Below are 27,196 nucleotides of genomic sequence, written 5' to 3'. Positions count from 1 at the left end.
AATTCTGGTTCCGTGAATCAGCTGAAAAAAAATATGCTAAAAGAAATTAACCAAATGTAAATAGCATATAAGTTACCTATGTAAAAATTATCATAACTACTGTGCCACTACTCTGTTACCTTCATATTGACTCTGGAGGTCACACTCAACAGTCTTTTTCTGTCCTCATCTCAATCCAAGATCAAAACAGCAAATAAATGTCTAGTAATTATATAATTGAACAGAAAAAAAGGATAAAAGTGTTATAGACATAGTTTGATTATAACTACATTTTGAAAATCTGCATTAAAAATGCATGAGGAAGAACTAAAGATTGAATGGAGATTCCGTTAATATAATGGCATTATAGTTTCCTTCTTTTTCCATTGTCTATTTTTTGTTACTGACTATATTCTTTTTTAAATAAAAAATGTTAAATTTGTAAAACTCTATAAGTTGAACTATACTTTAAATTCTAAAATTTTTCATTTATCTACAAAAAAAAAAGAGAAATTCACAACATGGCATTTTATTCTGATTTAATTTCCAGGAAATAAAGATTTCTCAAAGAAATTCAAGAATCTTCAAACTGCATCTCTGTTTTGTATTATATGCAATAAATTCCCAAGTATTTAAAAAAAATCATAAAACTTAGGCTACATATTGCACATCACCATAATATTTAAGTATAATTTAGAAGAGCCTGATACTGACTATATGAATTTGATTTAGCTTCATAGTTTCTTAGCTGAAGGAATCCCTTAAAGATATGTATTTTCTATTTTCCTTCTACTTCCCTTTTTTATCTCCAGATAAAAAATAACAAGAAGTTTAGGACATGACATAAATCTAGGATTTATTAATCACATATTCAAATCTACCTACAGAACCAATCTCTGGAGTAGAAGTTTCCACACAGTATTTGTCTGAAATCAGATTATTTTAAATTGTACCTTGACTTTTGAATTCGATACTAGATACAATTACCATGAACTAAATGAGAATATTACAAATGCAAATATTCTAACACAAAGACTTGTATAATTTTGTTTAGATTGTCAATGGTTGCTTCATCCAAATTTTCTTCATTGTCATCCATCGTATGCCAGACTTCAGGGAAAGGAGATGCTATCAGATGCAAAATTGGAACACCTAATAAGAAAGAACCAACTTGTAATTAAGTGCATACTTAAACTAGAAAGTGTAATTTGGCAAGCAGAAGTCTGAGTGAGAGCTCTGTCCCATCCATATAAAGACAGTAGGTTATTCATCATCTTCTGTGTATTCCCTTATATCTTACCCTTGTACTCCAAAGTCATTCATTAATTAAACAAATGTTAATTAATTCAGTAAGTAATTAGAAAGCACCTACTATATACCAGCCCCTATTCTAGAAGTTGAGGTTTCATCAGTTAAAAGGCAAAGCCCTGGTCATATGATGCTTACATTCTAGTAGAGAAAGAATCAAATAAACAAATATAAAAAATAATTTTAGCCCTAACCGGTTTGGCTCAGTGGATAAAGCATCGGCCTGCGAACTGAAGGGTCCCAGGTTCGATTCCGGTCAAGGGCATGTACCTTGGTTGCGGGCACATCCCCAGCGGGGGTCATGCAGGAGGCAGCTGATCAATGTTTCTCTCTCATCGATGTTTCTGACTCTCTATCCCTCTCCCTTCCTCTCTGTAAAAAACCAATAAAATATATATTTTTTTTAATTAAAAAAAATAATTTTAGAAAGTGATATGGCTTATAAAGAACAATAAAATAAAGTGAGGAAATAGAGAATCAGAGGCAGACAGCAGAACCAAGAAGAAGGTATTTAAAGTCAGGGAAGGCCTCTGTGAGAAGCTAACAAATAAATAGAGACATGCAACAAAGGAAAAGCAAGCTGTGCAAAAGTCTGGGGAGAAGTATTCTAGGCAACAGTAGTAGTAAGTGCAAAGGCCCTGGGGTAGGAGTGAGCTTTGCCTGCTTGAGGAACAGCTAGGAGCCCGGTGTGGCTGGATTGAAGTAATACTGATTGGAGACAGACGTAGCAGGTGATGTTAAAGAGGGAGAACAGAGTCAGAAAATGGAGGCCCTTGCAGGTCATGGTAAAGACTTTTGGTCTTATTCTACATGATAGCAAGCCACTAGAGCTTTAAAGCAGAAAAGGAACATAATTTTATTTAAATTTTTAAAAGATAACTCTCATTCCTATGTAAAGAATAAGGAGGGAGAAACCAAAATGGTGGCATAGGTAAACACCTGAACTTGCTGCCTTGCACAACCACTTCAAAACTACAACTAAAAGACAAAATGGATATCATCCAGAACCACGGGAAGGCTGGCTGAGTGGAAATTCTACAACTAGAAAGAAAGAGAAAAGCACACTGAGACTCGGAGGAGGTGCAGAGGTGCGGAAGTGAAGTGCGAAGTTACGGATGTGCGTATGAAAGGGGCTAGCAACTGGGTACGCCGTTGTCTTTTTCAATCGGGAGGGAGACACAAGCTCCCGACTGCTCTGAACTTCAGTTCCAGGTGAGACTCTGGGGACCCAGACTCATACGGGGAGAGACTGGACTGTCTGGCATTGGGCTGGAACACGAGGGCGGCTTTCTCTCAGAGGTGCTTGCAGCGATCATTGTTCCTGCACAGTGCTGCGGGACACAGAGACCCGGGGCCTTTTCAGGGCAGGGCTGATGGTCAGCCATTGCTGTTTGCTCCACCTTGGTGATTCCCTGAGACCCCGCCCCACCCAATTTACAACCCCACCCAAGTTGTGTGCAGAGGCTTTTGCATATGAATGGCCTAGCCTTTTGCAATCTAAAATTACCTAACAAACTGCAGCTGGGTCAGAGAGCCCCAGAACTTCCAAAAGAAGACCCAAGGCTCCACAGCAGCTTGCATTGCTTCACAGCTGGGCCTCATCTGGGCACCTCCAAAACCCAAACAAAGAAGAGGAATCTGCAGATCTCTCCGTAGCTCCTGCTGGGTGGCCTCAGGCAGTGGCTGACCTTGCACCTCCTTGGAGATCCAAGAGCCAGTGTACCCAGTGGTCAGAGTGAGACCATCCAGATTACAACTCTTCAGATCCATAAGAGACACACTCAGGGGGCAGACTCAGTGAGTGCCAAAGTCCCACTGAAGCAAGTCTTGCCCCATAAGGGTGTCTCCAGCACAGAAGTTCTCCCATCACAGACACAACTGATCCTCACAGCCAATTGGCCTGGAGGTCAATTCCCCCCAGTGATACCAACAACAATCAAGGCTTAACTACAACAAAACTGTGCACACAGCCCACAAAGGGTGCACCAAGAGTGTCCACCTCAGGTAATTAGGGAGGCTGAGCCACTGGACCCTATAGGATACCTACCACACAAAGCTACTCTATCAACACAGGGAAGCAGCCAAAATGCAGAGAGAGACAAAGAAACAGGTCACAAATGACATAAATGGAGGAAAGCAAAATACTGGATATAGAGTTCAAAACCACGGTTATAAGGTTACTCAAGAATCTTCTAGAAATGCCAAAACCGGTTTGGCTCAGTGGATGGAGCGTCCGTCTGCGGACTGAAAGGTCCCAGGTTCGATTCCGGTCAAGGGCATGTACATTGGTTGCGGGCACATCCTCGGTGGGGGGTGTGCAGGAGGCAGCTGGTCGATGTTTCTCTCTCATCGATGTTTCTAGCTCTCTATCCCTCTCCTTTCCTCTCTGTAAAAAATCAAAAAAAAAAAGAATCTTCTAGAAACCTCTGAGAAATTTAGTGAGACCCTCAAGGATATGAAAAAAGACCAACTAGAAATTAAGCATACACTGACTGAAATAAAGAATAATATACAGAGATCCAACAGCAGACTAGAGGATCCCAAGAATCAAGTCAAAGATTTAAAATACAAAGAAGCAAAAAACACCCAAACAGAAAAGCAAAAAGAAAAAAGAATCCAAAAATATGAAGCTAGTGTAAGGAGCCTCTGGGACAACTTCAAGCTTACCAACATCCGAATTATGGGGGTAACAGAAGAAGAGAGAGAGCAAGATGTTGAAAACCTATTTGAAGAAATAATGACAGAATACTTTCCCTACCTGGTGAAAGAAATAGACTTACAAGTCCAGGAAATGCACAGAACCCCAAACAAAAAGAATCCGAAGAGGACCACACGAAGACACATCATAATTAAAATGCCAAGAGCAAAAGACAAAGAGAGAATATTAAAAGCAGCAAGAGAAAAACAGTTAGTTACCTACAAGGGTGTACCCATATGATTGTCAGCTGATTTCTCAACAGAAACTATGCAGGCCAGAAGGGAGTGGCAAGAAATATTCAAAATGATGAATAGCAAGAACCTACAACCAAGATTACTCTACCCAGCAAAGCTATCATTTAGAATTGAAGGTCAGATAAAGAGCTTCACAGATAAGAAAAGCTAAAGGAGTTCATCACTGCCAAACCAGTATTATATGAAATGCTGAAGGGTATTCTTTAAGAGGAAGAAAAAGAAAAAGGTAAAGACAAAAATTATGAACAACAAAGTGACAACAAATACATATCTATCAACAAGTGAATCTAAAAATCAAGTGAATAAAAAAGCTGATGAATGAATGAACTGTTGAATATAATAGAATCAGGGGCATAGAAAGGGAGTGGACTGACAATTCTCAGAGGGAAGGGGGCATGGGGGGTGCGGGAAGAGACTGGACAAAAATCGTACACCTATGGATGAGGACAGTGGGGAGGGTAAGGGCAGAGGGTGGGGTAGGAACCGGGTTGAGGGGAGCTATGGGGGGAAAAAAGAGGAACAACTGTAATAATCTGAACAATAAAGACTTATTTTAAAAAAAAAAAAAGGAGAAGAAGAATAGGGAAGCAAGAGCAAACACTAGAGACCAATTGGGAGGCTCCTGCAAGAGCCCTTGGGTTTGCCTTAGCCGGTTTGGCTCAGTGCATAGAGCATTGGTCTGCAACTGAAGGGTCCTGGGCTTGATTCCAGTCAAGGGCACATGCCTGGGGTTGTGGGCTCAGTCCCCAGAAGGGGACATGCAGGAGGCAGCTGATCAATGAGTCTCTCTCATCAATGATGTTTCTCTCTTTCCCTCTCCCTTCCTCTCTGAAATCAATAAAAAATATTTTTTTTTAAAAAAAAAAGAGTCCTTGGGTTTGTTTAAACTCTCACCATTGACATCAAGGATATGACTTCCTTATTAATTAGTAAACATCAGAGTTATACAAAGTGTAAGAATACAGCCTAACTCTATAAAAGTGAAGGCATGGTCAATGGAACATGAGCTTTCATAAATACCCTACCTGCAGGAAAAAAATATATAAAGGTGTCAAGGATTTCGAATAACTTCCATGAAAAAAAAATAGAAGCCATAAGTGGATGACTTAATTGTTCAATTCATTAAATCTAATGATTCCTTATCCTTCTAGATTGTTGCAAAAGCACATAAAATACAATGAATACAATAGGTTAAAAATGCACATGTGCATGCACACATACATATACACACACATTATTACCTCTTCTTAAAAATGGGAGATGGTCATCCTGAATCACTCCTCCAAAACCATGATTCTGGAAATACCGCCTCTCCAAAGAATGAGCCTTGAGCAAACCTAATGCATGGAGCTCATGTTCTGCAGATGACAATTAGACAGTAGATGAATATCTGTTTTTATCTGATCAATAGGCAGAATGCATAAGGAGTGTGAAATCTTAGCACATGTGACCATTGCTTTTAAAACATGCGGCTGTGAACATATGTCAATAAACATCTGTGCTGTACATGGGTGTGTACATTTTGGAGTAGTTTGGGGATGAGAAGGGTCACATGTGGCTGTAGCTTTACAGGTGAGAACCTTCTTAGAGGTGAAACTCAGTAGAAGAATGGAGAGATGAAGAATGAGAAAAACAGGAAAAAAATGGGGAGAAAACAACATAGATACTCATAGATCTGAGATCCTGTATGAAGAATACCTTAAGAGGAGATGTGGGGCTTGGAAGGGTAATACTCAAACAGAATAAGGATGAAGTTTACTGAGTGGCCACTTTATGGAAAGGGGTTACCTGCTATGACCTGCATCAGTGGTACTCAAAGTGTGGTCTCCGACCAGGGGTATCAGAACCACCTGGCAACTTGTTAGAAATGTAAATTATCTGGACCCACTTCAGACTCACAGAATCAGAAACTCTAGGGACGGAGCCCAGCAATGTGTGTTGTAACAAGCCCTCCAGGTAACGCACACTCTAGTTTGAGAACCATTGGCCTGCATTCCAACACTCATCATCTTGAGACATAGAACCCATGTGTTATGTTACATGGTTACATATAACATGAGTTCTATGTTACAAAATGATAAGAGATCACAAGAAAAGTATAAGACAATCGAATGAAACTCATCAGGATAGCTGGGTGTGTGTTTTTAATTGCTAAATTTAAAGTGTAAAACTATACCAAGTGGTAAGCAGGCATATGTGATGTTTTAGCAATATGGAGATATTTAGGAACATATGTAATATGTTAGGAAGCACCACCAAACAATATTCGCAATCCATTAATTGACACTTACAATTCTTTCATCTTAGGATATAACTTTTCCTTATGCAATTTAGATATGGTTTGAAGTTCAGTAAGTACCACTAGGAGAGGGCAGCACAATGGGTTAAAAACCATTAAGGTGCAAGTTAGTGCTATAAATTCATTCTGGCAGAGGAAATAAGAAAAGTGCAAAAAATCCTTGAAAAATTACAAAGACAGGGATGGAAAGGAAAGAAAAACTAAAAAATATTTTCTAGTATCATTATAAGGATAACATTCATCATTAGCCAACATACTTTGCTTAGTAAAATTTTCCTAGAAATGTATTCCATATGCTTCAAACAGGACTCTGGGAAAATATTTTCAAACCATTTCTAAGGATATGCAATGTGAAATGTACTATTTTATGTTTTCACTAGAGGCCCGGTGCATGAAATTCGTGCACGGGGGGGGGGGTGTCTCTCAGCCCAGCCTGTGACCTCTCACAGTCTGGGAGTCCTCGGGGGATGTCTGACTGACAGCTTCCCACAGGGAGCAGGCCTAAGCTGGCAGTCAGACATCCTTAGTGCTGCTGTGGAGGTGGGAGAGGCTCCCACCACCACTGCTGCACTCACCAGCCATGAGCCTGGCTCAGGGCTTCTGGCTGAGCAGTGCTTCCCCTGTGGGAGAGCACTGACCACCAGGGGTTAGCTCCTGCATTGAGCATCTGCCCCCTGGTGGTCAGTGTGTGTCATAGCAACTGGTCATTCCGCCGTTTGGTAGATTTTCATATTAGCCTTTTATTATATAGGATATCAAAATGCAGTTTCATGCAGGAAAATAAAGTGGGCCTACTAAAAGAGATGAATAGGAATAATTAATTAATCCATAAAGCAAGAGAAAAAGCCAGTAAAGTATAATATATATTCAAATCATACACTTAAATCTTAAATTTTGAATTTTAAAATGTAGTGTTTATCAGGAGGAAGAAACCTAGTTTTAATAACATTGGTGCTTACCAATTGCTTGAAGTCTATCAAACCATCGGGCAGAGTTTGGGAAAAAATTGGGAAATGTTGGGTTTGGAGCGCCAATTAAATCTAATAAGACCAATAGATCCTAAGGGAGAAAAAATATTGTTTAATCACTGTCACTAAAAACACGTTTCATACTCAGCAATGTAAAAAAATGAATCAAAACTATAGGCATATTAACAATTGAGAATAATCTAGGGAGCTATACTAGTGTAAACAAAAGATTTAATAGCATTGTAAGCTAATACTTTTGGCAAATGTATTAAGTCTTGCTTTGCCATTAAATGGCAATGTGTAGATTCTTTGTGTCTGGAATCCCAGAAGAATATCACTGAAAATAAATTAGAAAGAGGACATTTGGATAAGTATTCCATATATTTAAAAAGAATACATTTAACTTGATTTTCAGATGGGAGTCCAAGCCTCTGATCTTCTATTCCATTCTAATTCGCCATTTTATTCTTTGTCTGTAATGACATAAGCACCTATAAGAGAACATTTAGTAACTATTTATTCCCCAAAGTAGCATATAAGAAAAATTCCTTGACCAGGAGCTACAGGACCTGATGTCTCTGACTCTCCAGGTCCTTTTCTATAAACCAGAAGCTCAAACTTGCTGATTTTTAAAAGTCCCTTCTGATTATGTACTCTACACTTAAACCAGTGTTCCTTAACTTGTTTGAGCCATAAAACATCAGCAGGTTTAAGGACTCCCTGAAGACCACACACACACACACACACACACACACACACACACACACACACACACACATCTCCCCTGCCTAACCCTGGTTTAAGAACTGATTTATATAAGTGTGATCATGTGTGGGTAAATATCTAGTGTAAATCCTGACACATGGTAGGTAAATATTTGCCGAGTCTACCATTCTAAAGACATAGTATCTATTAACTCATGAATGATGATTAAATATATTCATTGGAGGAAATAGGCTTGGTTGAAATCAGAATGTATTTACATGGTTAGATAAGCTAATAAGAGTTTGTTTCTGGGGGGTGGAGGAGGAATTTAATCATATTATGGATTCGAATATTTGGAATGATAAATAACTGTTCTTCCTACTGATCAACCAGGTCTCTCCTCCTCCTCAGAATCCTTTTTAGCCATTTGGGTTCAAGTGACCGAATGAGGTGCTGACCATATTCCCCTGATCCGTTATGAGCTGCCAATGGACCATAGGATGGAGAGAATGCCCACATGGGATGTGTCAGAATCATAGAGGACATTTAACCTGGCCATGTGGACTCAGAGGGAGAAGGTAAGTGACAGGGCAAAGGACTGGGACAAGTGGAGTCGTTAGAAATAGGCTTTCAGTTCACAGATAGGGCGAAGGTCAGGGATGCACGAAGGCACGGGGAAGAATGAAGACTCAAGAGAGGCATGAGGTCCCAAGCTGGGGTTAGTGAGGACTCAAGACTGAGTGAAGGTCAAATATAGGAAGAGAATTAGAATAGGGAAAGAATTCAAGGACAGGGTGAGGGACAGGGGGGTGGAGGGGGTCCAGGATTGGGGATGAAAATGGGGTCGTGTGTTGCACCCATTACTTGGTAGTAAGAGCAGGGTTTTAAGGCTGCATCAAAATGTCTCCACCCCGACATCAAAAATACCACATCAAAATCAGCACATCAAAATGTCATAAACACAGTCAGAGTCGTTATAACGCTTTGAATCCACTGAGGAAATTCTTCACTCCCATCCTCATACCACGTCCCACTCTAACTCCATTTCCCAAGACCCCCACCTCCTCAGGCCTCAGGGCTCAAAGAAGGGGTGCTCTCTCCACCTCCATGCAGTACCAAGGGAATGCAATCCCATTGGACCAAACTGAATCTGATGTCTCCTTAATCGGATGTTTTACAGCCTTTTAATTTAATTAAAGTGTTTTTACATTTTTGAAAACTTAAATCAATAACATTAAATTTTTAAAACTTATTATGTAAATGTTCATATCATTTCAGTGAAATATTTTAATTAAGCTCAGACGTAACTGCTAACCCAGAATCATTCTTTTTAGCTCTGGGATTCCTCAAAAACCCAAACGCCTGCCAAGGAATGCTCTATTATAAACACTCTGCTCCAAGGATGCCGGGCATTTTTAGGTCTTTAATTGGCTTTAGCTCTGGCTGCCTTTGAGGCAGCACCAGCAGCCGCAGCACCATGGATACTTCCCAGACTAACCATGCTGTGCAGCTGGTTGGTGTTTCTCGCTCCAGGTGGGTGAGGGGTCGATGCCATCTTTGCAGCTAAGTGCCGAGACCCATACAGAGAGTCTTGAGGAGACCAGTGAAGAAAAGCCTCTTCCCCGTCAAAGAAAATCAGCTGGAGTGACAGATCCAGCTTGGAGTCTGAAACGTTCTGGTAAAAAGAACAGTGAAAACATAACTGGAGAGAAGACAGCTAAGCCACCAAGAAAGGGACGAGAACACAGTGAGTGAAACTATGCCACCATTTATTTGGCACCACTCCTTCCCTGAAAATCATCACATCCCCATGTCAATCTCACCGTCTCCCACTCCTCGTGAAAATAGAAGTTATGCATTTTCTCTAACTCTTCAGAGAACTTTGAAAGGCTTTGCCACCTCCAGAGATCCCCCTAGATTGGCTGACGCTATTGTACCTGCAAAACAGCCTGACTTCTCCCTCTGCCGGATCCCATTGCTCTCCCCTCCCTGCCACAGGTGTTGAGTCAAGGCCACTCCCTAAGAAATGACCTAAATCCTAACCTCCAAGTCAGAGTGTGCATCCCAGGAAACCCAACCTGAACAACTGCAAATCTACTTGGCTACTCATCCATCTCATCCATGGTGTGCCTGCTTTTTTTTTTTTTTTTTTTTGAGTCTAAGTTCGAGGACCTGCCCTAGAAATGCAACAGGGACACAAAGAGCAATCATTACAGCCTCTCCCCTCCAGGAGCCTACACTCTAGTTGGGTTAGGAAAGATAAACCAAATACATGAACATGGCAAAATGTGCCAAGGGTCACAAATGTGAAGTAAAACTCATATGGGAATGGATAGAATGAGGGGTTGAATCGTTGGGGTGTCAAGGAAGACTTCACGCAAGAGATGGTTTTCAGGAGAACTTAGAAGTGTGAGTAGGGTTCTGATGAATGTTTTACTTTCCACTGTCTGACAACTCTCACTTTTTACATTAGTCCCCCAACTCCCAGAATCTGCAACCCAACTGCAATCCCTAATCTACTGAATCGTTTATCTTTTCCGAGTCCTTCACCCCCATGATGTCCTCACTTCACTCCATATTCAGCTTAAATTCCAGAGTCAATCATTCTAATCACTCCCTTGAAAACACGCTCCACTCCCTTGCCTCTCTCTGCCTTGGTCAAACTCACATGGCAAACACATGGCCTCAAGTCCACTCTCTGCTTCCTTCGTGCCTGCACTTGTGCAGCTGAATGTGGCAGGGGGAAATGTACAACCCTTTGCACTCTCCACCTCACTAAAGTTCTGGGGGTGGGGGGGATGCTCCCAGTGGACCAAACTGATTCTGATGTTTCCTTAATCCGTTAGAGGTATCCTTCTCCTCTTATCTAAGGACATTAGAAACTGTGTCCTTTAAGTCCTCTTCTGCTCCTTGTGCTTTATGACCTACCAGTTCATTTTTCAATTTGTATTGTTTTGCTTGCTTGCTTTCATGTCAGAGACTGTCCTCAAATGTCTGGTCATCCTTTGTGTTCACTCAAATAAAGAATAAGGCGCTATAACACTGATTAGGTTGGCTTCCCTGCAGGGTGACCTGGTGCCCAGTCGGGGTTTGCACTGAGATGGTTCATAGGCTCCAGAGAAGGATCCTCCAGGTTCCTGTCTCTGGGGACAAGCTGGCTGCTGGCTTTCTCATGCTGGAAGTGGGGAAAAGGCTGCAGACCTCTGTTCAATGTGGGACTTTCACCTAACCTCCTTGATTTCTGAGGCACCTCACTACTGCCCTCCTTTACATCTGGTGTCTCCATGTCCAGAATCTCCCTGGTTCCGTTTCTCTAGAAAAATATTCTGTCATCTCCCACAAGAATACAGACGGGGTACTCACCTATCTTCCAGGTGTGGGGTGGGAACCTACATATCTAAGTGCTCCTTAGATTTAACAACACTCTCCTTCCCAGCTCTCCCCACCCCCACTTCTGCTTCCCTCACTATCTGTGTAGTCTGATTTGTGAAGCTCTTGCAATCCTTCTTGGTGGCAATATGATAGATGCCTAATTACCAGTGTCAACATAGTTGGTGAGTTATCTGCACTCTTTCCCCACCCAAGGCTATCTCAATAACAAGGTGTGAAAAACCACCCTAAACTCAGTGGCTTAAAACAACACTCATGTATCCTTCTGGGTTTGTAGGTCAGCTGGGGACAACTGATCTAGGCCAGTTTGGGCTGGATCAGGAGCCTTGCTTCACCAAAATCATCAAGGTTGGCTTTGTTCCATATGTCTCTAATCCTCCAGGGCCTGGCAGGCTAGCCAGGGCACACCCTTTTCCTGGTGATGGCAAAGGCCCGAGGGAGCAAGCCCAATTGCACAAGCACACTTCTAGCCTCTGCTTGTGTCACATCTACAAGCATTCTGTTGGCCAAGACAAGTCAAATAACCAAGTCCAGAGGTAAGGAATGACAAGGTACAACCTGCCATTAGGGGAGGAGGGAGGAACACAGCAAAGTTATAAGGCAAAAAATGTGAATGCATAATTATAATCTTATTACTAGAGGGGGGAAGGCTGCAAAGAGTTGGGACAATAATCCAGACCTCTGCCAGGTCACATTCCATCACCACCTACCCAATCCTTGACAGCTGAAGAACTTAAAAATAACTCCTTCCTACAGTTTAAATTAAAATCCAACTGGGAGAATACATCTGATACTCTCAATGCTTGTACCCCAAACCAGCCCTTTTTAAAAACTGTCCACATCACTGTTTACCTCTATTAGAAGGATAATTAAGAGAAGGTATGTGTGTGTTTTCCTGGGGATCCCTGCCCAACAACTCATCCAGCTCTTTCTACCAAAAGCAGGTATGAGGTACATGCAAAAGGTAAAGGGGCTCCCCCAGAGAAAGCACAGCCACTGCACAACCTGTGTCTTTACGTCACATCCATTTCATTTCATGTCCTTACACGAGAATGCAGACATGAGAAATCAAACTGTTACATCAGCTTCAGAACTCCCTCACCCAATTGCTGGGGGAGAGTGCTAGTTAAAAGCAGGGTGGAGCACGGGACAAAGACATCATAGAAGGTTCAGAAAACAAGACAAAACAAAAAACAGTGAAAAGGATACCGAGAGGTTATAAACAATTCTTGCTTTCTCCAAGTGCGGCATATCCAGCAAAAATAGAACCAAATATCTCTATTACTTCCATTACAAGATAAACATTTTACTTCTTTACCCACATTGTACCCAAGGCCGGCCCCTTCATAAAGCTCTGAGGGGAGAAAGGGGCATCCGTTGCCTGCGAACAAAGTTTTTTGTTTTTGCCTCGTTGTGTTTACTTGGTTATGAGTGATATCTGAACAAAATGTCTTCATCTAGTTTAGCACTTTTCCCCAATATACCCTTAAGAACACAGAGACTGAAATAACATCTGCGAGTCCCAGAAGTATTCTGAGCTGAGAACATAACAAAAGCTCTACTATGCTACATAAAATTGAGCCGAGATCCACAGATAATAACAATAATGCATTTCTGCTTCATGCTTTTCATCTTGATATGTCTGAATTACTCACTCTTGAGGGCCACCATCTCTCAGATCAGAAGGTTGTGATGTCCGTGGCTCCATAAACAAGAAGAAATAAACAGAGTTCTCAGACGTATACCTGTATCGATCTTCCGCCTTCTTAATTTTTCACGAAGAAATGTTGCCCTTAGTTTAATGTGTATTCAAAACTAAGAAATCAGGTGCCAATTAATGAATTCAACTGTCATGTATCTTAGGTTTATTGCCCATGGTTGACATTTCAAATAATGTAATCTTCCAATTAATATTCACTCAAACCCATACCATTTTTGCAAACAATTAATACAAAATGTACTGAAAGTCTACATTTCTAAATGGCCTTCTCACTACCCCCAAGGATTCTCGAATTCACTCTGCGTTACTGCTCATGTGTTTTATGCCAAGAATCTACGAGAGGGAAACAGATACCTTCAAGGAAAGGAGTTGCTTGTCTAAGGCACGAGCTAGCTCCAACATCATCGCACACGGCACGGCTGAATCGGTGGCTCCCACAAACACCCTGTTGTCCCAATGGGGAAAATACTTGGAGTCGTAGTGACAGGCAAGTACCAAGTGTCGTTTAGCAGTGGGATTGAGGGTGCTGACGATATTTGAGAAAGACCGATATCCATAAGGTGTCTGACTCAAGAAAGTGTCTACTTCCAAGACCCAGTCAGCTTGAAGTCTCTGAATTCTCTGCATGATATGCTGATCAAAACAAAAAATAACAAAGTTTCAGATCAAGGCAGGGTTCATTTGTTCAGTATGTTTTAAGTTGCTTATAGGCCTTTCAAGTTAACAATACAATACATGCTTATGGAATGAATAGCAAGGATGTATAAAGGAAAGGCTAATCTTCTCCCTCTCCCCCAATATTCTCCCTGCAAATTGTTAATAGTATTGTTAATAGTCTGATGTATATCTTCTCTTTTTTTTTACACAAACATATATTAGCACAAACTCATAGATTGGCAGAGGGATGTGTTTTTATAGGAATAGAATCCTACTCTTCTCACTTAATCTAACATGAACATTTCTACATGTCAGGAGATAGAGATCCAGTTCAATATGTATGAAAGTCCACTTTCAATTTCTCTAGGAGGCTAAGAAGGCATGTTTGAGAAAACAGATATACCAGGGACCTACAGGTCTCAACTTCCACTCTAAGCTCTTTGAGGCAAGCACGGCCCGTGGTAGCTCTTTAGGTCCCCAGTGTATAGCAGGTGCCTCGAGTCCAACAGGTACTTCACAATATAATGAACACTAACAAAAGATACTGATGCTCACCTGCTCAGGATAGAGTCCCACAACAAGGGGATGGGTAGGGATATTTGAGGTCCTGCCCACTCTAAGAATCAATAAGCGACTCTGAACCACAGTCACTATCAAGTAGCTTTCCTTCTGCACACTAGGAAGGTCCAGACCCACTGCACGTTCTGGTAAAAATAAATCCATTTCTCCTGGTTATCTTAGACCTTGTGAGCAACAAGGTAAATGACAGGAAAAATTATCAGATATAAAAGAAATTCCACCTCAGACACTAGAAGGGTCTTTTTTAAGAATCTATGGGTGAGTTCATCACTGTTTCATTGCCCTTTCCTGCCTTTATTTTCCCTTTGCCTCATTTTTCTCACTGGGTTCCACTTATTTTATTTTGAAATATATACATCTTTGTAAGTTGCCTTAAAGGATTTTTTTAAAGTCAAGCGACAAACTCACCATCCACATAACCAGCAATCTGTTCCACAATTAACATCAGTGGGAATGGACCTTGAGGTGATAAACAAATAACGTAATAACTGGAAAAGAAGGGGAGATTATTTTTCTCCCAGGGAAACACAATTTTCTAGCCTCGCCAAGTCTTGTGTGGCCTCCTGCCCTAACTAATGTGACATGCATGTGGGCAAGGACCTTGAAAAAAACTGTGGCAGGAAGCTTCCGGGGAGAGAACTGAACCAGGGGTGAGAACAGTGACTCTACAGCCAACCCTGCAAAAGCCTAATAAAAACATAATTCCCCAGCTATCCACTTTCTGCTTTCTGTAGTGAGGGTAGTGAGGTGGACTTCGGCCTAAATAGCACAAATACACAGTACCTTGCCTTTTTCTATTATAGGTTGAGAAGTTGTCTTTTCATATTAAATAAAAAAGAAATGTTTATAACCTTGTTAAAATCATCATTTATATCTCATTTTTGTTATTCTCCACAATTCTCAGTATTGGGCTTTGTTTACAGTTGGCTATCAGTAAATATGCCTAAACTGTAATTAATAAACTATTTTTTCCTTCTTTTAAAAAATTTTTAAATTTTTTAAAAATATATATATTTTTTTTATTTCAGAGAGGAAAGGAGAGGGAGAGAGAGAAACATCAATGATGAGAGAGACTCACTGATCAGCTGCCTCCTGCACACCTCACACTGAGGATCGAGCCCACAACCCGGGCATGTGCCCTGACTGGGAATCAAACCGTGACCTCCTGGTTCATATATCGATGCTCAACCACTGACCCACATCAGCCAAGCTAAATTTTTTTTTTTAATTATAAATATTCTCAATGAGAATATATAAAGTTATATGATACTAGAGGCCCAGTGCATGACATTCGTGCACTGAGGGGGGGGGGTCCCTTCAGCCCAGCCTTCACCCTTTAGCAGTCCAGCAGCCGCTTAGGGGGTGTCTGACTGACTACTTGGGCCTAAGCCGCAGTCAGATATCCTTAGCGCTGCTGCAGAGGTGGGAGAGGCTCCTGCCACCACGGCTGCAGCCCGGCTTGTGGCTGAGCAGCGCTCCCCCTGTGGGAGAGCACTGACCACCAGGGGGCAGTTCCTGCGTTGAGAGTCTGCCCCCTGGTGGTCAGTGAGCATCATAGTCGTTGCGCCATTTGGTTGATTTGCATATTACCCTTTTATTATATAGGATAGGATAGGATAGAATATTAGTAGTTTGAATAGAGAGAAAGCATTGTGCATCTAAGACAAGCTTTACACAGAATATGAAAATAAGTTATCTTCAGACTTGAGGGAAAAATTATTTTCCATAAAAGGGGTCATGTAAAAAAAATTTTCAAAAGGCATGTACTCCAGAACATCTGGCATCCAGATGTTGAGCTGCTCCATAAAATGTCTTCGCACCAATAGCAGCCAGTGTGCTTACAAAATGAATTGGGATTTAAAACATATATCTGTTAGCTTTGCTCAGCTGAAGTCTTACACACAAACTCATTTCTCAACTACTAAACCAGTTGTGATAATTCCCGATATCGATGTTGACACTAAAATCCTCAAAAGCAACAGCAAATGGCCCAGAAAGAATTCTGCCTAAAGTAATCTTTTTTATTCAGTGTAAATATTTTTTATTTGTCTTAGCAACTAATTTCTTTCTAAACAATCATATTGGCTGCATAACCTAATTACATCACCAATATATCTCGTTGTTGTGCTTTTGGCTTTCAGACTTAATCTGCAAGTTCCCACTACCATTCTGTGGAGCAGGCTGCAAAAACTACTGCTCTTCTCGCAAGAATGTCTGAGCAGGGGGCGCTTGGCTGTGGGAGAGAGTCTAAAGCTGCTGAGCTTCCCTCACTCCAGACAGCAACCGCCTGGGCCCACCAGCCATGCTAAAATGCAATTTAGAATGTAGGCTATATTTTTATTATTACGCGCCCATTCCTTTTAAATAGGAAAGAGAGATGAGCCCAGGGAGTATCATTGAAATGAGAAGATCCAGAGCTAGAGACATCTGTGAGCACACACCACAGAGCCGGTTCCCCCCAGCATCCACTCTCCAGTGATAGATGGAAAAGTCAAGGTTAAACCCTTCCAGAATCTGGGCTGAAATTAGACTGCTTGACTTCCGCACATATATATATACACTTAGTTTTACCATGGGTCAGAGTCAGAAGCTTGAGAAGCACTGCACTGGAGAAAGCAGCTTAGCACTGATCTTGACTCTCCCACCAGGGAGAATACAACTTCCCAAAGGGAAGCCTGATGGGACAGTAACTCACTCACGGCCCAGAACTGGCAGGCAAGGGCTGTCTAAGGCTGTTAATGTTGGGTGTTTAGGGCCCAAGGGGTTGTTATAGAAATGACCAAGAGTTGAGCACTTAACTACCCTGTCTGATGCCATACCCCACACAGAGATTTCACACACAAAAATTGATTTAGGTTAACATGTAATGCTTAACAAAACAGACATTTACCCTCAGCTGTTTGGTTTTCTTGGTTGCTTATTTTGGCGAGTAATAAGATGAGAATGCAGATCTGAATGTTAGATAACTCCGAACGTGGGATGTGTTACCTCTCACGTGAAAGCAAGTATTCAACAGCCTTTGGGTTTGTGTGCTGCGTTCTCACCTGGCGAGCCGCATAGCTTCCAGGGGATCCTGGGTATCGCTCTATCAGCAATGGCCGTAAGTCATTTTGCCACATTTCAGAAATACTGGTGCCTTCGGCAACTCGCCGGAGAGACGATGAGTTCAGAGTGGCTGGTTGGTGATCATTCTGAGGATTAAACAACATTATTAACCAACTATTGTTTCATAATATGGTTAAGACTTACCCTGAGACATCTGCGGTTGAAAAATATTGGCTTTGAATCTCAGAATAAAGGGATAGCTCTTACGTTATACACGGCGCATTAAGCTAGTCAAATTAAAAACTGGCCCCCACGATCTAGAAAGTTAAACTAATTCTTTTTTAAAAAATATATTTTTAGCCGAAACCGGTTTGGCTCAGTTGATAAGAGCGTCGGACTGCGGACTCAAGGGTCCCAGGTTCGATTCCGGTCAAGGGCATGTACCTTGGTTGCGGGCACATACCCAGTAGGGGGTGTGCAAGAGGCAGCTGATCGATGTTTCTCTCTCATCGATGTTTCTAACTCTCTATCCCTCTCTCTTCCTCTCTGTAAAAAATCAATAAAATATATTTTAAAAAAATAAAAAAATATATATATATTGACTTCAGAGAGGAAGGGAGAGGGAGAGATAGAAACATTAACGATGAGAATCATTGATGGGCTGCCTCCTGCACGCCCCACACTGGGGATTGAGCCGGAAACCCGGACATGTGCCCTAAGCGGGAATCAAACTGTGACCTGGTTCAGAGGTCAACGATCAACCACTGAGCCACGCCAGCTGGGCTAAACTAATTCTTTTGACAGCTTATCTTAAAAACAAAATTAATACAATGCTTTGAACCTGAAAATGAATATGTAACACATTTCCTGTGTAAGTTGTAATGTTTTTTAGTACAATTGCTTTGTAAAACTGAGACTTTAAAATATCAATTATCTATCTCCTGTTCTTAAGTTTGTGTTTGTTTACTGCTAATGCATTTTAAAATATCTTTCCTTAATACATTTGTCACTGCAGCCTTTAAATTCCTTGGTCCTCCACAATTAAAGTGCCTCTACCGTACCTCTCAAACAGCACTTTGAGAAGAAAACGAAAGCTAAATGACAAAACACTGGAAATGGGAAAGGAAGAAATAAGAAAATGGAGGCAGGGAGTCAGAAGACTTTACGTGGTTAATTATTGCTTAACCTGGCCAATGAGAGCTTGTCTGGTCTCTCCCGCTGGCTCACAAGCCCTAGGAAGGGTCACTCGCCCCCGCTCACCATGCTTCAGTCCCCCTGGCATCCTTCCAGGCCCCAGAGCCGTGTAAGGTTGCGCCCCATTGGGGCTTCGCATCTGCGGTGCCTTCTACCTGGAAGGCTGGTCCCTCCCTCTTCACCTGGCTCACTCCCGCTCATTTCAGGCCGTAGCTTAGAGGACACTTCCTGGGGTTTATACTTGATTAATGCCTGATTTCATGTGAGGGCAAAACTCTCTCCTTTTTTCTGCTCTCTTCCTAGCTCATATTGAGCACTCAATAAAGACTTGGGTGAATTCATCAAATAAGGAAGTGACAGGTGACTATCTTTCTAAAGCTATCTTCACCGAGACTGTGTTTACATAATAATAAAGTAAAATGGGACGTTTGCTATCATAAATATTAAATCGTTGAATGCACAAGCAGTGATAAAGAGAGAAGAGACAGGTGGCTACCTACTACACAGGGCCAGGAAATGCTGTAGTTCAATATTGGTGAGCTTTGCTCTTTTTGAATTTCTGATAGTCCATGCTTGTGATGACTTAGAGCTGGGTTGGCCCAGGGCAGTTATTGTTTCAAAAGCTGTTAGAGCCCTAGCCGGTTTGGCTCAGTGGATAGAGCGTCAGCCTGCGGACAGAAGGATCCCGGGTTCGATTCCAGTCAAGGGCATGTACCTCGATTGTAGGCTCCTCCCCGGTCTGGGCCCTGGTCAGGGCTCGTACAGGAGGCAACCAATTGATGTGTTTCTCTCACATCAATATCTCTGTCTTTCCTTCTCTCTTCTACTCTCTCTAAAAATCAATGGAAAAATATCCTCAGGTGAGGATTTTTTTTTTTAAAAGCTGTTTGGACAGTGACTCCTTTTCTAATGATTTACAATATGCCATCCCAGAGCCTACCTGGTCGCTGTGGATGAGGTCATGTCCACAGCAAAAGGAAATGAAACTCATGTTTTAACGGGTGATTTATGGAGGCTTGAAAGAATTCTTAAGGGGTTTCAGAAAAAAAGAGGAACAAAACAAATAACTCTCCAGCATCTCTAGTGTAACAGATAATGTGGGTGAAACATAGTCGACAGGAATCATCCAAAAACTGCTTATTGGGTGCATCAAGGGTGAGTTCCACAAACAGGCTGTGGATGCTCCTGACTACAGAGACCTGCATGAGTTGTTTCAGGCTCCTGAGCTCAACCATGTAATTAACCTACTTCAGTAAAGAGCCCTTCCCGTCTCTGCCCCCCTGTGAAATCACAGAGTTTATAAAAGCTCCCCAGTCAGTGAAGGCTAGACATGGGAAACAACCACACTCGGTAAATTACTTAAGCCTTTCTATTCACTAAAGCTCTGAGGGGAAAGCATTTGACTTCTCCAACCTACATGGCCCTCATTCAATTTTTATGGAGACTCACCCTCTGAACTCAATAAACAGAAAAATCTATATGCAGATGCGAGGAAGGAAAAGAGGAAGAACCAGGAGAGAAAGCGTGGGCTGGGTGCGGGGAAAGTAAATGAGGCAGAAATAGTGTTGAGCCCATGTTAAGTGCAAGACCCAAATTATTCTAGGTTCGGTTCAGTTCAGTTCAAAGACACATCGGCAATTTGCTATTGGGCCAGGGCTTCTCGGAGGACTGAGTCTCTGTTACAGCCCCTGCCTCGTCTCACCCAGGCAGAAGGGACAATACGTCTGCTTTTCGCGACAAAAACCTTTCAGCTCAAAAAGCGTGAACCAGATATCCTGAGGCAACTCCTCTAGGCTAATCACGTGGTTCGGGGCCAAGGAGGGTTTTAATTACATCATTCGTAGAGCTGGCCCAACTTTCAGAGGGATATGCGGTCCCAAATCATTGCGCTAAAAGGAGAGTGTTACAGAAGCTCAGCGAATTCAATTCCCGTTTCCATCCCCTGTGAGGGTCTCCCAACAGCACTCGGGGTAACACTTGTGTCTACCTGCAAATTCAACCCAGGCAGCATTTACTGAACTCCTTCTGCGTGTGGGATGCCACTGACATTACAAATGCAGTGGTGGAAGGGAAGGGAACTGAGTGAGATAACGGTGTGTCTCTTCTTTCAGTGCAAGCAGGCATCTATGGAAAAGAAATGCAGCGCAGGCTGTGAACAATTCAGGGTGAAATCCCAGCTCCCTGACTTACTAGTTGTGACTAGAACAAGTTTCCTTATCGATAAAATCGATGCATAGTACTTACCTTAGTAGAAGTTCAAAATGGGACATTTTGTCTTTTTCTGCTACCAATACCGCTCCTACCACTGAGTCTGTTGCTGTTTCCATAAGAATCAATGGCAGGGAGATGGGTGGATGGATGACTAAGGACGTTTAGAATACATGTGGCTCCAGAAGCAGAGGAATGTGAAATGCTGGGGGGGGGAGCAGTAGCAACTTGCTAGAGCTGACCCGGAGGGAGGACTCCTAGGTGAAGCCAACTCTCCTGTATATGGTTGCTCTGTTCAAAGACTCTGTCCCTCTATCCCTGGTATAATTTCAACTTTATAGTTGAACTTCACCTTTGTAACAATAAAGAAAAATTCTACCATTAAAATACATTGGGTCCCAGCTTAACGATAGAGGAAGTTTGGAAACAATCTGAATAGTCAGCAATAAAGGGATAGTTAAATTGTGGAATGATGGTGATTTTGTAAAAATCAAATGATGCTTTCAATAAATTATGAGCTCAAGGAAATACTCATACAATTAAGCAACACAGTAAGATATAAAACTGTATATGCAGCACAATCTCTAGTATGAAATAGTCATGTGTGTTTATTTTAAAAAAGAAACAAGTAACCTTAATTGAACAGTTGCTATATGACAACCACTGTGCCAAATGCTTTATGTGAATAGCTCATTCAGTTCTCATAAAACTCATGAGATTGATAAAATTTTATCATCTCTATAAACACACCATCACACATTTATATACATATGTATGTCTGTGTATATGTATGTGTGTTGTGTATATATATATATATATATATACAAGGTTGGGTAAAGGTAGGCGTGCAGTTGTGAGTGCACAAAACAGACTTTATTCTTATATTGTTATTTATCAATTATTGTATTATTTTCCATTTGAACAACTGTAAACCTACTTTCACCCCACCCTGTATGTGTATGTTTATATTATAGATATAGAGAGAAAACAAATAAGAACACCAAAATGGCTAACAGCAACTATCTCTGAATGTGGGCTTATGGGTGATGATAGTTTCCTTTTTAGTGTCCTTTTCTGTATTCTCCTAGTTTCCCAAAACCAGCACGAGTTAACTTTATAATTGGGAGACTTCAAGGAAAGCCATACTTTTTAACGTGTTGGAGCTAAAAGCTTCCCTTTTAAAAACGCAGTCATCAATCATTCACACCTAAGGGAGGATTGGTTTCATTAGATTCCTTTTAACAGCTGGTTGACAAGGTTGTACTAAAGGGATAGGTTCCGAGATTGGGGAAGGCAGGATTCAGAAGAAGTATTGGGGAAGGCAGGATTCAGAAGTATGGGGAAGGCAGGACTCAGAAGAAGTCATTTTGGAATATGGATCAACCCCCTGAATAATGGCCTTTAAGCTCTATAAGGGAGATTAGGGGAAGGGAGAAATAAGGAGTGAGAGAAGAGAGGGTTCCAAAAACAAAATGACTGATTTTGGAATTCCATTTGGGGTCCACCCTGACCCAGAGAGGGGTAAGCAAGCTCTTCCTCTGGCCCTCCAATCTTCTCACACTCCTCCACTAGCTGGACACTGTCCCTGAACCATCAGCCAGGCCTCGGCTACTCTGGAGAAGAAAGTAGAAGAGGAAAAGAGAGTTGAGGGTTCTTCAATTCATGGGTGTAATCGTGGTCGAGTTTCCTCATCTGTAAATTGGAGATAAATGTGCCCTCTTCACAGGGGCACTGTGAGCTTCCTAATATTGCTGCTATGGAGAAATTGCTTGCAGGTTTCAAATAACCAAATCGTTATCTTCTGAACACAACCTTAAGCTAAGGTTGAACTGTTTTTAATATTAGATGCTGCTGGAAGAGACACACCTTTATTTCACAGCCAAGAAAATGGATTTCAAAACCAGTGCTTTACCACGCCTCACCTTTGGGCAGACCAGTGTACCAAGAGCACATCTCACATGATTAAAATATACATGCCACAGAGAGCAGGAAGGCATGTGTCTTAGTGGTGACTAATTCTTTTCCCAGGCCGCACACTGTACTGGCTGCCCGGAGGCCTTCACGGAGGCCTACAGGAAAAAGAGGGAGGGGACCTCTCAGGCCTGGGCACAGCTGATTTTGTCATTGGTTCATTTGCTTGCACCATTTTCGCAGAAAGCATCCCATTTCCCAAAACTACAGTGACCAGAAGCTTCTTGAAATAAATATAAGAGGGACTTGGACTTTAAAAGACATTCCCAAAGGTTAAGTTCTCATGGCTTTAAACTGTTTAAGAATGCAGCACCTTCTGCCATTACAAATACAACCTGCCTACCAACGATCCCTTCAGAGCAGCTCATTCAAACAGGTCCCATCTCACTTACTCCCAACCATCTCGATGGATCATAAAGGTAGGTTTGGTGTAGCTTCCCATTCTGGTTCTTTGTGCCCAGTTTCTGACCAGGAAGGTAGGTCCTCACAGTGAAGCGAAGGAGAGAGGATTTGAGTCGGTACCTCAATGTGACACTTTCTGACCAAGTTATTTTTCTTATAATGAAGTTATTCTTGAGTTGGCTTCCTGCATCCCCCTGTGGTTGATGGTCTCCCTGTGGTTGATGATCTCCCTGTGGTTGATGGTCTCCCTGTGTAGTGGGAGCGTGTGTGGCCCTGAATGGTGAGGCTCATTAAGCCTAACCCAGGGAACTGAAGAGGGCTGTTCCGACACCTAGGCACGTGGCTGGGAGGAGCAGACTGGAGTGCCAGCCAGGGCCTGCGCATTCTCCCGTGTGCCCTGTATTTCAAACGTGTGAGTATACACAGGCACGTGCATCGTAATCATTTAAAAGATGTGTTCAACAACACTGTCAGCACTGATATCCCTTCACTTCGCTGCTTTTCATTGTATCTTGAAGGCCATTCCATTTTACTCCAATACCATTAACATTAGCACAAGCCTCTAGCAATGTCATGATTTCAAAATTATTACACAAGAAAGGGAAATAACTGTGAACCTACTTACTTCACACAGAGAACACTTGAAAGGCACTTGTATTCTAAGTTCCTTATATGAAATTTGCACCTATACCTAGATACATTGCTCTGACCATTGCATTTTACTCTCTTTTAAGACAAAAAAAAAAAAAAGTTTAAGTAAAGTGGGTATCCAGTTAAGGTCCTTGGTTCGGGGCTGCTCCGCTTGAAAATCTAAAACGGTCTAACAATAGTTCTAGCCGGTTTGGCTCAGTGGATGGAGCATTGGCCTGCAGACTCAAGGTCCCGGGTTCGATTCTGGTCAAGGGCATGTACCTTGGTTGTGGGCACATCCCCAGTAGGGAGTGTGCAGGAGGCAGCTGATTGATGTTTCTCTCTATCCTTCTCCCTTTCTCTCTGTAAAATAATTAACAAAAGATATTTTTTAAAAAAGAGAGAGCTTCCTAAAACGGACTAACAATAACACACGTCTGTCCAGAGGCTCCAAGGAAACATCGACGTCTCCAGGGTGTCCTGGGATGCAGCGGTGGGAGAGCTCTGCGCTCCCATCTCCCTGCGGGGGGCCACCGGCCAGACACACGTCCCGCGCCTATCAGCCGCCGCAACGGACCCAGCCGAGGGGAGGCCGGTGACATCACCCAGCTCGCGTGGCGTCCCCGAGGCTAGCGAGGCCCCCTGGCGAGGACGCGGAGCCCCCACACCCCGCGGGGGCCCGAAGCGGCACGGCTGCTGGGGCCGGGGACCGCCGCTCCGCCCCGCCGCCCTCGCTGCCTAGGGGGGCTCGCCCGGCCTCAGATCCTCGCACCCGGCAAGAGCCGCCCAGGTACAATCGCGCCACAGCTGTCCCTCACCTTCTCCTGGGTCCAGGCTGCGGCGCCCGCGCCCCGACTGGTCCCCTCGGTGGCCCGGGGCAGGGCGGCCAGCAGCAGCAGGTGGAGGGCGCCCAGGACGCGCCGGTGCCCGCCGCCTGCCATCTCTCTCCGAGGCTATCTGCGCGCCCGGTCCCTGCGCCGCCTGCGGTCACGAGCCTGGGAGCGCGCGTCCTGCTCCTTTCCTCCTCTCCACCCTGGGGTGGACTGCGCCCGCCCCCCCATCTCCTCCCCGTCGCCTCCCCGCTGCGCTGCGCAGGCTGAGGCCGCAGCTCTCCTCTCCCCACCCCCACCTCCCCCACCCCGACCTTAGCAACCCCCGGGCCCGGCTGTTCTGGAAGGCTGGAGCTTCCGAATCCCAGGGAGCGGAGACGGCTACTTCCTTGTCTTGGAGAGGACGAGGCGAAGGAAGGAAGAGACGGGGAAGAGGCATTTGTATGATCTCCAGGGCCGTCACTGGGAGCGAGGTTTCATCAGAGCCGGTGCGGTTATGAAGTGTCTTCCCACAGCTCTTTTCCCCCAGTTCTGTGCCGGGCACTGTCCTGGGAGCTTTTCCCATGTCCCCTCATTTAGTCTTCATAAACCTCCATCCCGATTCACAGATGTGCAAACTGAGACTCCCCGTCCTCCATACAAAGCCTGAACCCTCAGCCCATCATGCCTTCCCTTTTTTTTTTCTCACAAACACTTACCTTGCCAAACTGGGTAAAGTCTGGTGAAAGGGATTACCTGCCATTAGTAAGATCTAAAATGTTCACAGTGGTTCTTTAGGCAGAATTCTTCCGCAATGCAGCCCCCCTCAAAAGGAAGAGCTAAACACAACTGAATTTACTTTGCAGCATCAAAGATCACTGATCAAGATAATCCTAGAAAAAAAAATAATAAAACAATATCTCTACTTGGTGGGTGTCTGGTCTACGTTGTCAGGACAATCACTTCACCGTCCTCTTTTTCTTCCAACAGTGAGAATGAGGGCGTGGGCCTCTCCTGAGTCATCTCCTAGGAACATATAGATCCCAAAAAATATCAGAACAGGACACGCTGAAACTTACCTGTTTCCCCGAGAGCAAATGCCTGAAGGTAATGGAGTCAGCCTTCTGGCTGACTTGGACTAATTTTCTAGGCTTGGCTGTTAGAATGAGTTCAAAAGAGAGGGCTGACCTGGGAAGACACTGCTCTGCCCTCCTCTGGAGCTACAGGGGAAGACAGGATTTAAGTACCTACTTTCCTGATGTTCCCAATTACAAACCCTATTCATGTCCGAGAGTTTTTGAGTGACATTTGGACCCTTCAGGCTTAAACAAAATTAAATAGCTTCTTTATTACATTCATGGACAGTACAATATTCAGAACAAAACCACTATCACATGCCCCAATACATTTCCTGTCTTGTTGCTTAGACCAACCTTGAATTAGTGGGTTTACTGAGTGTCTAGGTAACTAGCAATCAGCCTAATAGTTTTTCTTACCCTATTGCCTTTTTATCTTTCTACAATATGATTCCTATTTTTTTAAAAAAACGGGAGGTGGAAATAGCAAAGCTATTTGAAACAAAAGGTTAAAAGATAATATCATGCTAAGTATAAGCAATTCAAAATAAGAAATAAGGAAATGCTTGAGTAAAAATGTTAACACATAACTTGATGATTTTCCATTCCTGAGGGTTCTCCAAGTTTGGTTATATTTAAGTCAATAAGATGCAGTTGCAGTTTGGATCTACAGGAAGCGGACTCGGAGACAGAGTTTAGCATTCAGGATGTGTATTAGGGAGTGCCCTTGGGACAAACCCCTGAGGGAGGAGGAGGGAGGAAGGCGACTGGGCTGAGAGTAAATGAGCAAGGCGGGGAGGGGGGGAAGTGGGCCCCTCTCCACAGCCTCACCTGGCCCCATAGGGAGCCCAGGAGCTGAAATCGCCTGTCAAAGTTGCCCCACAGTGAGTCAGAATTTCTGGAGCCTTATACCCCCACTTCAATGGGGTACTTCCTGCAAGCAGCTCTCTGCAGCCAAAGGACTTGACAGCTAGAGGCTGTCTGCCAAGAACACTAACAGCAGGAGCAGTCCTTCCCTGAAGGGGGATCTGAGCAGTGCATTCCTGCATCCACCACTAATGCATTTGTATAATGTATCTTGTACAGATCTAAAACATTTTGCATAAGAAGCTGATGTTAGTAAATGGTGTTTTACACATGTGGGCTTTCCTGACAACTTTCTGTAAATCTACAAACCCAACACAACTCTCTATTTATGTATCCCTATTTTCTTTTCTTATGCCATATATACTAAATGTCCTTCTCCCCTTTCCTTCACTTATTCTTCTTTTCTCCTCCCCCTCCCCTTACTCTGGAAACTGTCA

General features: G+C 42.9%; 1 protein-coding gene across 2 annotated transcripts; it reads right to left on the bottom strand.

Moving 5' to 3' along the window:
• Positions 1 to 486: 486 nt before the first annotated feature.
• Positions 487 to 25,772, bottom strand: QPCT (glutaminyl-peptide cyclotransferase). Of its 2 annotated transcripts, none has more exons than XM_079792741.1 (7): positions 24,826 to 24,963; positions 17,602 to 17,748; positions 13,676 to 13,954; positions 9,710 to 9,886; positions 7,498 to 7,597; positions 5,481 to 5,597; positions 487 to 1,131 (listed from the first exon to the last, which is right to left on the bottom strand). In XM_079792741.1, exons 1-7 carry the CDS (start codon positions 24,946 to 24,948, stop codon positions 986 to 988), a joined length of 1,089 nt encoding a protein of 362 aa, XP_079648867.1. In that variant the 5' UTR covers positions 24,949 to 24,963; the 3' UTR covers positions 487 to 985. The 2 variants fall into 2 exon arrangements, with proteins under 2 accessions (XP_079648867.1, XP_079648868.1); XM_079792742.1 differs by lacking the exon at positions 24,826 to 24,963 and adding an exon at positions 25,536 to 25,772 and having other exon boundaries at positions 489 to 1,131.
• Positions 25,773 to 27,196: the final 1,424 nt, after the last annotated feature.

This window comes from Cnephaeus nilssonii (assembly GCF_951640355.1).
Source record: "Cnephaeus nilssonii genome assembly, chromosome: 15".
Lineage (NCBI taxonomy): Eukaryota > Metazoa > Chordata > Mammalia > Chiroptera > Vespertilionidae > Cnephaeus > Cnephaeus nilssonii.
This window is presented reverse-complemented; position numbering and strand designations above follow the sequence as displayed.